Source organism: Dendrobium catenatum, unplaced genomic scaffold (assembly GCF_001605985.2).
Source record: "Dendrobium catenatum unplaced genomic scaffold, ASM160598v2 fragScaff_scaffold_390, whole genome shotgun sequence".
Lineage (NCBI taxonomy): Eukaryota > Viridiplantae > Streptophyta > Magnoliopsida > Asparagales > Orchidaceae > Dendrobium > Dendrobium catenatum.
Genome location: NW_021318852.1, coordinates 7,381,732 through 7,394,099, shown reverse-complemented (window position 1 = coordinate 7,394,099; position 12,368 = coordinate 7,381,732). Strand labels below are relative to the sequence as shown.

At 33.2% G+C, this 12,368-nt stretch overlaps 1 protein-coding gene across 1 annotated transcript; it reads right to left on the bottom strand.

Annotated features, from left to right (window-relative positions):
• Nucleotides 1-1,224: 1,224 nt before the first annotated feature.
• On the bottom strand, nt 1,225-12,036 carry LOC110106212 (beta-1,3-galactosyltransferase 7). The gene is made up of 11 exons (XM_020836012.2): nt 11,626-12,036; nt 11,315-11,411; nt 11,175-11,233; nt 10,859-11,061; nt 8,980-9,043; nt 4,602-4,674; nt 4,400-4,520; nt 3,655-3,742; nt 3,385-3,510; nt 3,204-3,313; nt 1,225-1,960 (listed from the first exon to the last, which is right to left on the bottom strand). Exons 1-11 carry the CDS (start codon nt 11,733-11,735, stop codon nt 1,812-1,814), a joined length of 1,200 nt encoding a protein of 399 aa, XP_020691671.1. The 5' UTR covers nt 11,736-12,036; the 3' UTR covers nt 1,225-1,811.
• Between the last annotated feature and the right edge of the window lie 332 nt (nt 12,037-12,368).

The window sequence follows — 12,368 nt, the reverse complement described above, 5'->3', positions numbered from 1 at the left end:
TATTCTTATTTTATATTATATGATTAAATAAATTTTACATGTTTATGATATATTGTATATAAAAGTTATTTTATAAATTTATATCTAAAATCATTAATAAATAAATAAAATTATTAATGATAAATTATTTTTTATTATGTATAAATAAATAAATTTTTATTATTAACTAATAAATAATTATCACTCACATAAAAAATAATTAATTAAAAAATCTGTTTTAAAATAGGTTTTATATCCATTAGATATGCTATGAACCCATACACTCATCATCTCTTTTCTTTAGTCCCACATCCCTTAGAAACACTTTCTTGCTATTGTTTATATAGCATATTTAAATTCTTGGAACAAAGAGAGCACATGGGGAGGTCATGTGAAGATGTTTCATGATGCTTTGAGTACAGAAGTACTTATCATATAAAATGTATTTAACTTTAATTAAATTTTTTTAATATATATTAATTTATTTATTTAAAAAAATATTTAAAATTTGTGAGATTTGAACCGGCTGGTTCAAAAATAACGGCGGTTCTGACCAGTTCAGTCCGGTTCTTTGCAGAAGCGGTCCGATTTTTAAAGCACTGCTTGAAACTAAAAATATTGAAAAAAAAAAGCATTCTTTTTACAATTAATAATTGAAATAAAACATATTTCAATTATAAAATATCAAAAAATACTCATAGGCCTTAAGGAGCTGTACTCTTAGGATGCGTTTGGTACGGCCTATTACTTTGCTTTATAAAAAGTTATTAAATCATCATTTAGGACTACTTTTGAACATTATTTTTTTGCTATTTAAAAAAAATTTTATACTAAAAAACTGCTTTAGAAAAAAATAAAAAATTATCCCATACTAATGCTTCGTTTGGGACAACTTTCGTACTGTTTTTTAAAACAGCTTTCAACTACAAAAAATCCAAATTTAAAAAAATTTTATACTAAAAAGTTGTCTTAAAATGCGAGAAGAAAACCATTCCAAACAAAGCCTTCCTGCTTCTTAAAACAACTTTCTAATACAAAAATTAAAATTTTTATACTAAAAAATTATTTTAAGAGGCAACAAAAAAGCCACCCCAAACGATCGAGATAACTTTCTTACTATTTTCTAAAACAATTTTTTATTTTTTAAATAATAAGAAAATTGTCTCAAACGAAACCTAAGCTTTACAGGCACTCGCTTTGCCAATTTTCCTGTGACAATGAGAAGTACAGTTGCGAATGGTAACGTACATAAGTGTATCAACTCAGATCTGGAATGATTCAAAAATGGAAATTACACTGTTTCTTCAAGTTTGTAATCCATTATCTAAGAACTTCGCAATCTGAAAACCCTAAGAATACACCTTCTTTGATCTAAAAATCATACACAGTAGTTCACAAGTTGAGATTAAACAAACTCAACAATTGAACCGCAAAAGCCCACCAGAACATACTGAACTAGCCTACATGGTTTGTAAAATCTACCTGATGTACACAAATTTGGCAACCACTCCTTTTTATAGCTAAAAAATGTGATGATTTCTAAGCTGCGTAGCTGCATCAGAACCATCATAGTTTGTCATCATTTTAACATACAAATATCTTCAACCATGGAGAAATCAAAGCTTAAGCTTGAGGCCTTGGCCGGCCCCAAAGAAGAAAATGATTTAGGCTTTCGTTTGGATGGCTTTCTTACTGCTTTATAAAATAATTTTTTAGTACAAAAATTTTAATTTTTATACTAAAAAGCTACTTTAAGAAGGAGTAAAAAAGCCATCCAAAAGAAACATTAAAGATGATGGTAGACTGATATAAACTGAAAGGCGGAAGTAAGCTTATAAGAAAGTACTCCATACAGCTCCATCTCCTTCCCCACATCTTGCATGCACATCTTGGATCTTCTCCACTGACTTGCAGATCCCACTGCAATTCCAATCAAACGATGCAACACATACATTCCCTGCTTGGGCTTTCCATTCGCAATCTGAAAAATAAGGCCAAGTGACAGCAATAATCAATTGCCTTAGACTCTTGGAGTTTCTTTGGGGGGTTAAAAAAATTCAAAATGGCGTGACATTATAAGAGAATGTTAATGTGATGTACGATAAAATTCAAAAGAATCAACTGAGAAATAATTGTGTACGAGAAATTGTGGGAATAACAGCCATTGACTATAAGGTAGCAATATGAACGATTGTTGAAGGATTGCAAAATAAATCAACAAATCAAAGCCAATATTAATAAAAGTTGTGCAAGAATATTTACACTGAAAAATTTAGATCCAAGACCTCAAACAATGCTTCAAAGAAATTAATAAGAATGATGATGTTAGACCTAAACCGGTCCGAGAGGGGTAGCCCAAACCGGGGCGGGGGGGGGGGGGGAGGGGGGGCAGCTTTGGTGGGGCCCATGAGGCCATGAAGTAAATTAATTAGGGCTTGAGAGGGATTTTTTTGAATGAGAGTCTGTTTAGGGATTATGTAATTTTCTTTTTGTTTTAAGTAGTTTTCCTTGCTAGGGTTTGAGATCATCTTGAATTTGAAGGAGATTTAAGATCTAAGGTTTGTTTTTCTTGGGCTCTGAGCATAGCTAGAGATTTGAAGAGTTGTTTCTTCCTCTCAAATCGAAGAAACTTGTATCTTGTATAGCTTTTCTTGTTCGTGAATTGAATATAAGACGTTTCCTTGTGTTTCTTTCCAGTTTTTCTGAAATTCCAGCATCAATATTGCTGAATTCTCTCTGAAATCAACAAGATTTCCCACTGTTTTCACCAATTTTGACTAGGTTTGCTTGTGAACTCAAGTATTTCCCTTAAGATTACTTGCGAACTCAAGTACTTCCAATCAGATGATTCATAAAGTCGAACTGAGATAGTAGGGATGATCCTGAGGATAATATGATAACCAAAAGGTGCAATTTTAACAAGATGAAACTTGAATTATGTATAAAAATGACTTGCAAATTATTTGTTTGCATTGATAATTTGATATGATTCACTTCACTGCCTATAGCTTTACTACTTCAAAGTTGCCTAAGTTCGCAACAATCAGGGATTGCAAATGATCAACACAAAGAATCAGTTTGGTTTTTGGTTCAATGTGAAAACAACAAATTGGCTTCCATTTGAAATGTGAAAAATTTATTTATGAAATTCTAATTCCAACCACGGTACAAAATAAGGCTGGTCAACTAAGAACAAGATAAGTAGAGAATAAAAGAAGTTATACCAGGTGGTGTACCACAGCACATGTTCCTCTCATCAATATGCTCAACTTCAAGCCCAATAAACCATGCACCAAGTGATACATCTTCATTTGCAAACTTGTGGAGTATAGGCCTATAAATAATGAAACAAACCATTAAAAACACACAATATTATCATTTATCTTATAAGTCATACAGACTTACTGGTTGATTGAAATGTATGTGGCCAGATCTTTTGAGATGGCATAGATTTGGCCAGTGGCATGGCGGAAGTACTTGTTCCCTTCTTCTCCAAACTTCCAGAACTCTGGCTCGTGATATTTAACGTTCCTATGAAGTAAGTAATCAGTTGGAAAAGTGTAAGTGACAAAAGTGATTGGGAAGTAAATAACTCTCGTAGTGTACAACCTAGTAAGAGAACTGGTAAAAATTATAGTAAAATATGGCATAAATGAGAAGAGAAGGAAGATTTACTTGTTAGTGAGAACTGGACCAGATTTCATGCATCCTATGTAAATTCTGGGCTTTGACCTATGATGTGCAAGAGTTGCAGCCAGCATACCTAAGAAGTCAGTGAAGGATAGTAATTACCACAATGAATTTCAAAGAATACAGACATGCCTAAATATAAGGGGAAGAATATGATAGGAAATACTTGAGTTCGCAAGTAACCCTAAGGGAAATGCTTGAGTTTGCAAGCAAGCCTATCATTAATTGGTAAAAACAGCAAGAAATAAACAAAATTTGGGAGAAAACAGCCCCAAAACAGTGGATTTCAATAAGGGAATCAAAGCAAACAAACCCTAGAACGTGATACAAGGGATCCTCAATTCGAGAGGAGATCGTCTCTCCCAAATCTCTAGATAAGGAGATCTAGAACCCAAGACGCCAAAGAACTTCCAAGAAAATTCAAATCATGCATGACCCTAACCCTTCCCCAAAAGCAACTAATTAAAGACAAAGGACAATTACAAATTTCTTAATCACCCCCCCTAATTCAAAAATTTCTTCCAAATCAAATTTAATTAACAAGTGGGCCCCTAGGAGCTTCTGCCCCTCCCTCTCTCTCTTCCCTGATTCTGCCCAATTTGGGCCGCCAGCTATACATCAAAACCGGTCCACTAGGGACCGGATCAGCTGGCTCAGGAGGAGCCGGCCTAACAGAATATTTACCAGAGTTTTAATGAATTTTTAAAATGAATTAAATCTTAATTTGTACCTAAATTGACATGAACATCATCATCCACCTTAACATAAAATTCAGCATCCCATTTAGCAACAGCTGTAGAAAAGAATATCTTTGTCTTTGCTGATAATTCATGATATCCTTCAACATGATCCTAATAATGTGTACAAAGCAGTTGTTAGTGAGGAAATAATGGAATTCAACCAATGTGGATAGTGTAAAGAATAATCCTTACAAGCCTAATAAAGTCGTTATGTAGCTCTTCTTCTGAATCTATTGCTCTGTCTAGAATGCTGTTTGATGTTGCACTGAGCAAGAAAATTCAATGTCAATTTTGACATCCAAGTAGTGGATATAAAATGTGATGAAAATATCGACAACAACAGTAGTAAAATACAAGAAATAACAACTGCATAAAGTGAAGTGAAGATAAACAGGACTTGGAATTGAATAGGCTAGAAAGAAGTCAAGCTAACAACTTCAAACTGAATTATTAAAATTAACTTTACAAATGCAATTTCCAATGATTTGTTGCTTGAAATAAACTGTAATTATTGGAAGGGTTACTTAAAAGATCCACTTCAGCTGCAATTAACTATAGTTTATGAGTTGAGTACAAGGACGTTGTTTTCCTTAGTTGGTCTCTACAGGATTGGATCTCATCATCAGATTTTCTGCAGGGTAATGATGTTGAAATGTGTTGCAAATATGGGTGTACAGAATCAAATCTACTTAGATTGACCCGATTTTAAAAATCTGGGTTTATTGATATTAAAAATTCCAGGTTTAGAAACATGAGGTTGGTTCTCACCATGTAGGCACCCAAAAACAACGGACTACATGCACACGCAGAAACTAAGGAGACTCAACCAGGTCAATCTGATGATGAGATCCAACGCTATATACATGCACCATAATTAGTATGTCAATCTAATGCAAAACCAAATACACGCACAAACAAAAAAGCTCACAAAAAAAAAAAAGTTATTTGACCAGTGGAGGGCTGGAGTCGGACGGCTGGCGACGTGAAGTCGGTAGGCGGAGGACGGCGTCAGGGTCTGTAGCGTGGAGTGAACAGGCATTGTGAGAGGGGGGCTAATGGGTCGTACTTGTAAGAGGATTGGAGAGGGAGTCCGGGAGGAAAGACTTACCGCTATATCTGAAATCGAGAGATGGAGAGGAGAGGGGTTCGACTGTTTGAATCCTCCGCACTGTAACCTGAGAGTATAGCCGCTTTTGTCCTAGGAATCAGTAGTATGTCTCTATATCTGTGTGAGAACTGTCCTTTTTCTTTTATGAGAGTTGCTGCTCAATTTTTCCTATGAGAAAATCAAGAGAGAGAGAGAGAGAGAGATCCTTCACCTGGGAGGGAAAAAATCTTGTTTAAGCCTTGAAGGCGTGCCCAATCCATTGAAATGAGAGAGTACATTTTGCCTTTTGTTGTACACGGACAGAAAGAAACATTATGGAGAGTTTTTATTTATTGTGTGTTTTTTTGCATAAGAGTGTTTGAGAGAATCCAAAATTTCTTGTCTTTTTCCTCTCATATTATATGTTAAATAAATGTGTGAGAGCATATCTTTTTTTTTTTAAGATAGTTGTACGTATAATGTAGGGACTTGAGAGAGTGATGAGAGTTTTTTTTGTCTTTTCTTCTTTTTCTTATATGAATGAAGAGAGAGAATGAAGAGAGAGAATGAAGAGATTAAAATAGACTAAGATGAGTGTGATGCAAAGGCATTAGCTTTTAGTGATTTATATAATAGATTAGATACTAAAGAGGGAGAAAGATATATGTATAAGTTAGCCAAACAAAGAGATAGGATTAGTAAGGATTTAATTTAAGTGAAGTGTTGTTGTTGTAATATTTTATTACATATATATGAATAATCTAAATAATTATTTGAACAATATTTAAATATTAATTTAAATAACGATTTAATTAATACTCAAACGATCATGTAAAAAATGCTTACAATTATTTAAATAATACTCAAATGATTATTTGAATATTGTTTACAATTATTTAAATCATATTTAAATTAACATTTAAATAATGATTAAATTACTATTTAAATAATATGATAAAATTTATTCAACACTCTCGACACAACTCAAATGAAACCCGATCCAGACATGGATGAGCTCATTTGGAAGGTCTCTGCGATCCAGACACCCTTGCGCACTCCATTTCGTATAATTAGGCCCGAATAAAAAAAAACTTTATGTATGGAACAAACATGTGCGATGGATGCTCACATATACGTACAATACACATCAAATCGACGTCGGCAGATCACATATATTTTAAACATAATAAAAGAATAATATGCGATCAAATGAAATAAATTCTAAAGATAATGAAGAATCAAGGTAAAATGCGCGATTTGATCCTCCATCAGACACAATGACGCAATATACAAGCAAATATGAGATGTGTAGTACTATTATGTGAGTGATCGACATAAAAAAGGTGGTCAATAAACACAACCATAACATATATGATGAACAATGAGAGAACCGTACGTGTTAAACTGTTAATGTTGACATCCTTATCTCTATGAATGTATAAGCCAACAATAAACCAAGAAGCTTAATAATCAGACAACCATACGATAACCAACAAATCATGCAATGATCACACAATCATACATACAATTAATCAATCATGCAATAATCACACAATCATGCAATAATCATCTAATCATATCATAATCATACAATCATGTAACAATCATCTAACACAATTATACAACAATCAACTAATCATATAATGATCACACAATCATGGTGTGATGTTGCATAATTGTGTGCTAATTGTATGATTAGATGATTATTGTATATTTTGTGATCATTGTATGAATGATTTGTTGTTGTATGATTGTAAGATCATAACATGATTAGTTGATTATTGCATGATTGTGTGATCATTGTATGATTAAATGATTGTTGCATGCTTGTGTGATCATTACATTATTAAATAATTATTGCATGATTGTATGATCATTGCATTATTTATTGATATTTGTATGGTTGTGTGATCATTGAATATATTGGATTGTTATTAGCATGTATCTTCTTAGAGATAAGAATGTCAACGCTAACATGTACGGTTCTCTCATTATTCAACACACTTGTTGGGGCTGTATTTGTTGATCTCTTTTTTTTTTATATCGATCACTCACATAACTGTATCCCACATCTCGTAGGTCAATCTATTTGCTTGCATATTGCGTTAATGTGTATGATGGAGGACCAAATCAAGCATTTTATCTCGATATGTCATCAACTTTGAAACTTATTTCCTTTTAATCACGTATTGTCCTTTTAATATATTTTAAAACATGTATTCATATACATATAATAAAATACTAAATAAAATAAATTTCATCACACTCACCTTACGCCATTTTAGTCAATTCATTATCCATTTTTATTCATATAAAACAAAGAAAAAAAAAAGATAAAAAAACTCTCATCCTCTATCAAGTCCTCACATTATATGTACAACTGTTTAAAAAAAAAGGAAATGCACTCACACCTCTATCTAACATATAAAATAAGAGGAAAAAGATAAAAGAAGTTTTAGATTCTCTCAAATACTTTCATGCAATAGAACATAACTCAAGGGAAAAAAAAAAACTCTCTCTAATGCTTCCTTCTATCCAGGCACAACAAAAGGCAAAAGGTACTCTCATTTTTCATGGATAGGAAACGTATCCGAGGCTTAACTAGAAATCTTTCCCTCTTAGATGAAGGAGGGCTCTCTCTCTCAATTTTCTCACATAAAAATTGAGCAACAACTCTCTCCCTCATAAGAGAAAAAGGATAGCTCTCACACAAATACAGAGAGGGAGGGAACACCTGCAACTTGCTTGAATTTATCCAAAGAAATTTCAGGAAAAAAAAAAAACTACGCCCTTTAATCAATCAAGGGTTGGACCAGCTATCTTGTCGTGTTGCCTTAAAAACCAAGAGGATTTACACACATACCACAACATTTCATGCATTTACATATATAACAACTAAATAAATATATTTACTCATATCATTTTAGTGTCTAAATCATATTGAAAAGATGTGTTTTACTTTAAATAAATTAATATTAGTGATATTTTTTATCTGATATAGAGATTTGAGTGTTATATAAATAAATATAATGATTTAGATGCTAGATATATAAATACATCAGAATTTTGTGGTATTTATGTAAATCCCTCTAAAACTAACAAACTGGATATCCCTTAAAAATAAGAAATTAGTTCAAGAGAAACATCAAGGAAACACAAAAAATATATAATTCTCAAAGAAATTTGGGAAATAAGCTTGATCAGATGATAAAATGAAATAACAAAATTGCAGGAACATTTTTGATTAATCAGATTATGAAAATGTGTTATTGAGTGCATATTATTAGGTGTAGACTGTATACTTTATCTTAATACAAATGTGACTATCAATATTTAGTCTTGAAATTTATTTCAATAAAAAATAAAATAAAGGTCAGAATTTATTGGACAGTATCAGCAGCCAAGTACAACGTTGATGCTATATAACTAATCTTATGGATTTGCATGAACAGGTGTTTAAATAGAGCAATCAGAATGAAATACCTATGACCAATCATAAAACGAATGACAATGCCCTTCTCGCGCTCTAGTTGCTGAAGCTTCTCACCTAAGTTGACACCAAATTCCAAAATGTAAGATTTATTACAATGAATGATGGCCAATCTTATAGAATGTAAGTCATGCAAACTACAAAATAATTTTCATTCTATTCAAATAAAAACTGTTAAAGAAAATTGCTGAAATAAGAGAAGGAAAAAAAAAAACGGTCCATCTTATTTACTTGGTTCTCTAATCCTAAAGGCAAGATATTTGGACTTAATGTGAAATACATAAGAATCAATGGCTTAAAATGTGTGCATATAATATGTGACAAAGTGTAATGTATAGAGTGACAAAATCTTGAATGAATCCATCTATATTAATGTAGTAGGATGGTCTTTTTTTTTAAACAAAAGAACAAATGGACATAAAAATTAAAAACTTTGAGCATCCTACAGAAGTGCTATGTTGACCTACATAAAAAAGCAATAAATATTCAAAAACGTCACTAGATAACATCACCTTTATATTCAGGTAAAATAAAAAATACGCAGCTACTAAGTCTACAGCTTTGAAAAGAAAGTCATGTACTTCTTCCTCATATATCAAAGGCATCACCAGTTGATAATGTAGTGGCGTGGCAAAAAGAGTGGAGGAAGAAAAATTAGCAAGTTTATTCTCTCTTAGATCCATCCTCTCCACTAGAGAAAACGAACTGGTATCAACTACCAAGCAATGAACCATTAGGAAAGTGGCTACAGAGAATTTCCATGTCCTCCTACTTCTATTTGAATGTAAATAACTCAAATGCCTTTTCTTACAGAGTTAGAAACTAGATGGAAAATTTTTTGTTTGGTCATGACTTGTGAGTTGTGAGTGTCTTTCAGGTACTTCACATTCAATTGTATAAACATAAAACCTTTGGAATTAAAAAGATGCAGGGTTGTTTAGTTTGACAAGACCAAAATAACCCAACATTCCAAAGACAACTTAACTTTAGTGGGCACAACTACGCAGATAGAAAATTACTACACAAGCCCAACATGTAGGTCAAACAGTTCAAACGAAATACTCTTAAATAGCATACCAGCTTTTAGGTTTAACAATTCTAGCATATCATCATTGGTTGTCTTGGTAAAATAACTTGTAGGATCTTTCGGCGAGGAAGAGAAGCTCTTCTGCAGCTTCTTGAAGAGAGGGGGAATTAGATGGAGGAAATGTGAACAGAACTTGTGTATTATGGCATGTCACTATTACAACCTATTACAATTATTTATAGACATAACAGGCTATACCAAAAGGCAACACAAACTAAAGAAACCTAAAAAAGTACAAAGAAACAACCTAAAATCTGGACTAATATCCAACAAAACTAAAATAAACAAAACTATTGTGATAGCGCTTATTCTTAAAAAAATTAAATCAGTAGCATTTTCAGGACACAAAGTAAAACTTTCAAGCTGTAAAAAGCTTTCTTAATACCAAAAAGCAACCAATTTTGCACGGTTCTTTGAAGTTTTATGAGATAATATCAATGCACAATCATGCTAATATGTTATGAAGCAAAAGCCACATAAATTCTGCAATAGTATACGACTGGAGGTTACAAAATAGATATAGAATGCATCCTTCATTTCACTAAAATACAGTAAGCATATCTATCAGGCATAAGATCCATCAAGGATGCATCTTTTACTACTAATGCTTTCAAGAGAAAACCAAAAATAATTTAAAAAAGAGGACAAATTGGTTGCGATTGTAAAACTAATTGTGCTCACTTTTTAATAGCTTCTTTCGGCTTAAAAATAATGATTACGATAAAGATATGAAGATCATAGTCAGTGAAAAATCTTAATTTGACAAAAAGGATTCAAAAGAGTACCTTGAGGCATCCAGGTCTCTCTAACTGAGTCCCGCCTCTTCCTGCTGCTAAATGCTGTATTAATCCCCATGACTATGAAAGCCTTCTTTCTCTGCTGACTGGAAGTTTTAATGCTTGGAGAACCATCCGAACCAGTTAGGTCATGTGAGCTCCTTGCTGCAGTCAGCTCCATCTGGAGTGTTGATATTGTTTTATCCAAAGATCTGGCAACAATCAAATTTAGATAGATGAGATACCAAATAAACCCAAAGCTAAAAATCAACAAAAGCCTATAAAAAGCAAATAACAATCAATAACAAGAAAATCTTCTACTCACTGTATGGCTTCATGGGTCCTCGTGACTTCTCCCATTACATCCTTATCTTGGCCAAGCTTCTATTGACATACAAAAACACAGTTAAAGAAAAGAAAACTCAATCCGAAGGTATTGCAAGGTCATCGTATGGACATGCTGACCCTTTTGGTTATGCAGTCTTCCGAGACGACCTGAAGTTCCTGCTCCTGCCGCCGCTGCGAGATGATTTCCCCACTTGAATCTGGGACAGACCAAAACCTACCAAACCCAAAAGTTCAAATTACAGAACATAACTCGAAACAAGAATTTGCTCATATAAAGGAAAAAACAAAACAAAAATTGACAGCAATATGGATTAAATCCCCAGCACTATTACTCCAATGGAAGCCAAACTAGGTAATCACTACGAAAATTTCGAAAATTTCCTGCGCTGACATCCCAAAATTTCCTTGAATAAGCAGTCATAACCCACCGATTCGTGAACAGCATTCCTAGGCCGAAACACCCAAGGCAAAGCAACAAGATCCATCTTGCAGGCAGTCTCTTGTCGCCGCCACCGCCGTTTCCCCTACTCCTTATCATCTCGTTCGCACACTCCTCGTCAGTCTCTCCGCCGATTTCCTCTAAGAAAGATCGCTTTAAAAAGGATATCAAAGCCTCAACGAGAAAAGGAGAGACTTGGACAACAGGCGAATGCTCTGATATGCGGACGAAACGACGGAGGAGGAGACAATAAAGAACAACGTCAACGAGCACGAGCTGAAGGAGAAGAAACGCTTTATGGTAGGAAGCGCCGGCGGAGTAACATATCGCATGAGAGGGAGATGAACAGAGCTGGCGGCCGGAGGTGGTGAGCGACTTCACATTTGCGTATTATTTTATTATTAAATTCATATTTAATGTATATGAGGATACTTATTTTTAAAATACATGTAAAAGTATCAATTGGCTTTAAAATAGTCCAATTCATATTTTATATGATATTTTGATTTTATTTATTTAATATAAATGAAATGATTTTAAATTTTATTTTGATCGGATATAATTTTTTTCCAATCTTATTATTATTTAAAAAAGCATTCAAGTAGCAGCAGTAAATTGAAAATTCCTTTAAAATATTTTCAGATGTACGGACCTCAATTCTTGAAAACATAGAGCAAATGATAGATTTGCAAAATCAACCCTATTAAGTTTCAAATTTTCAAGAAAAATTAC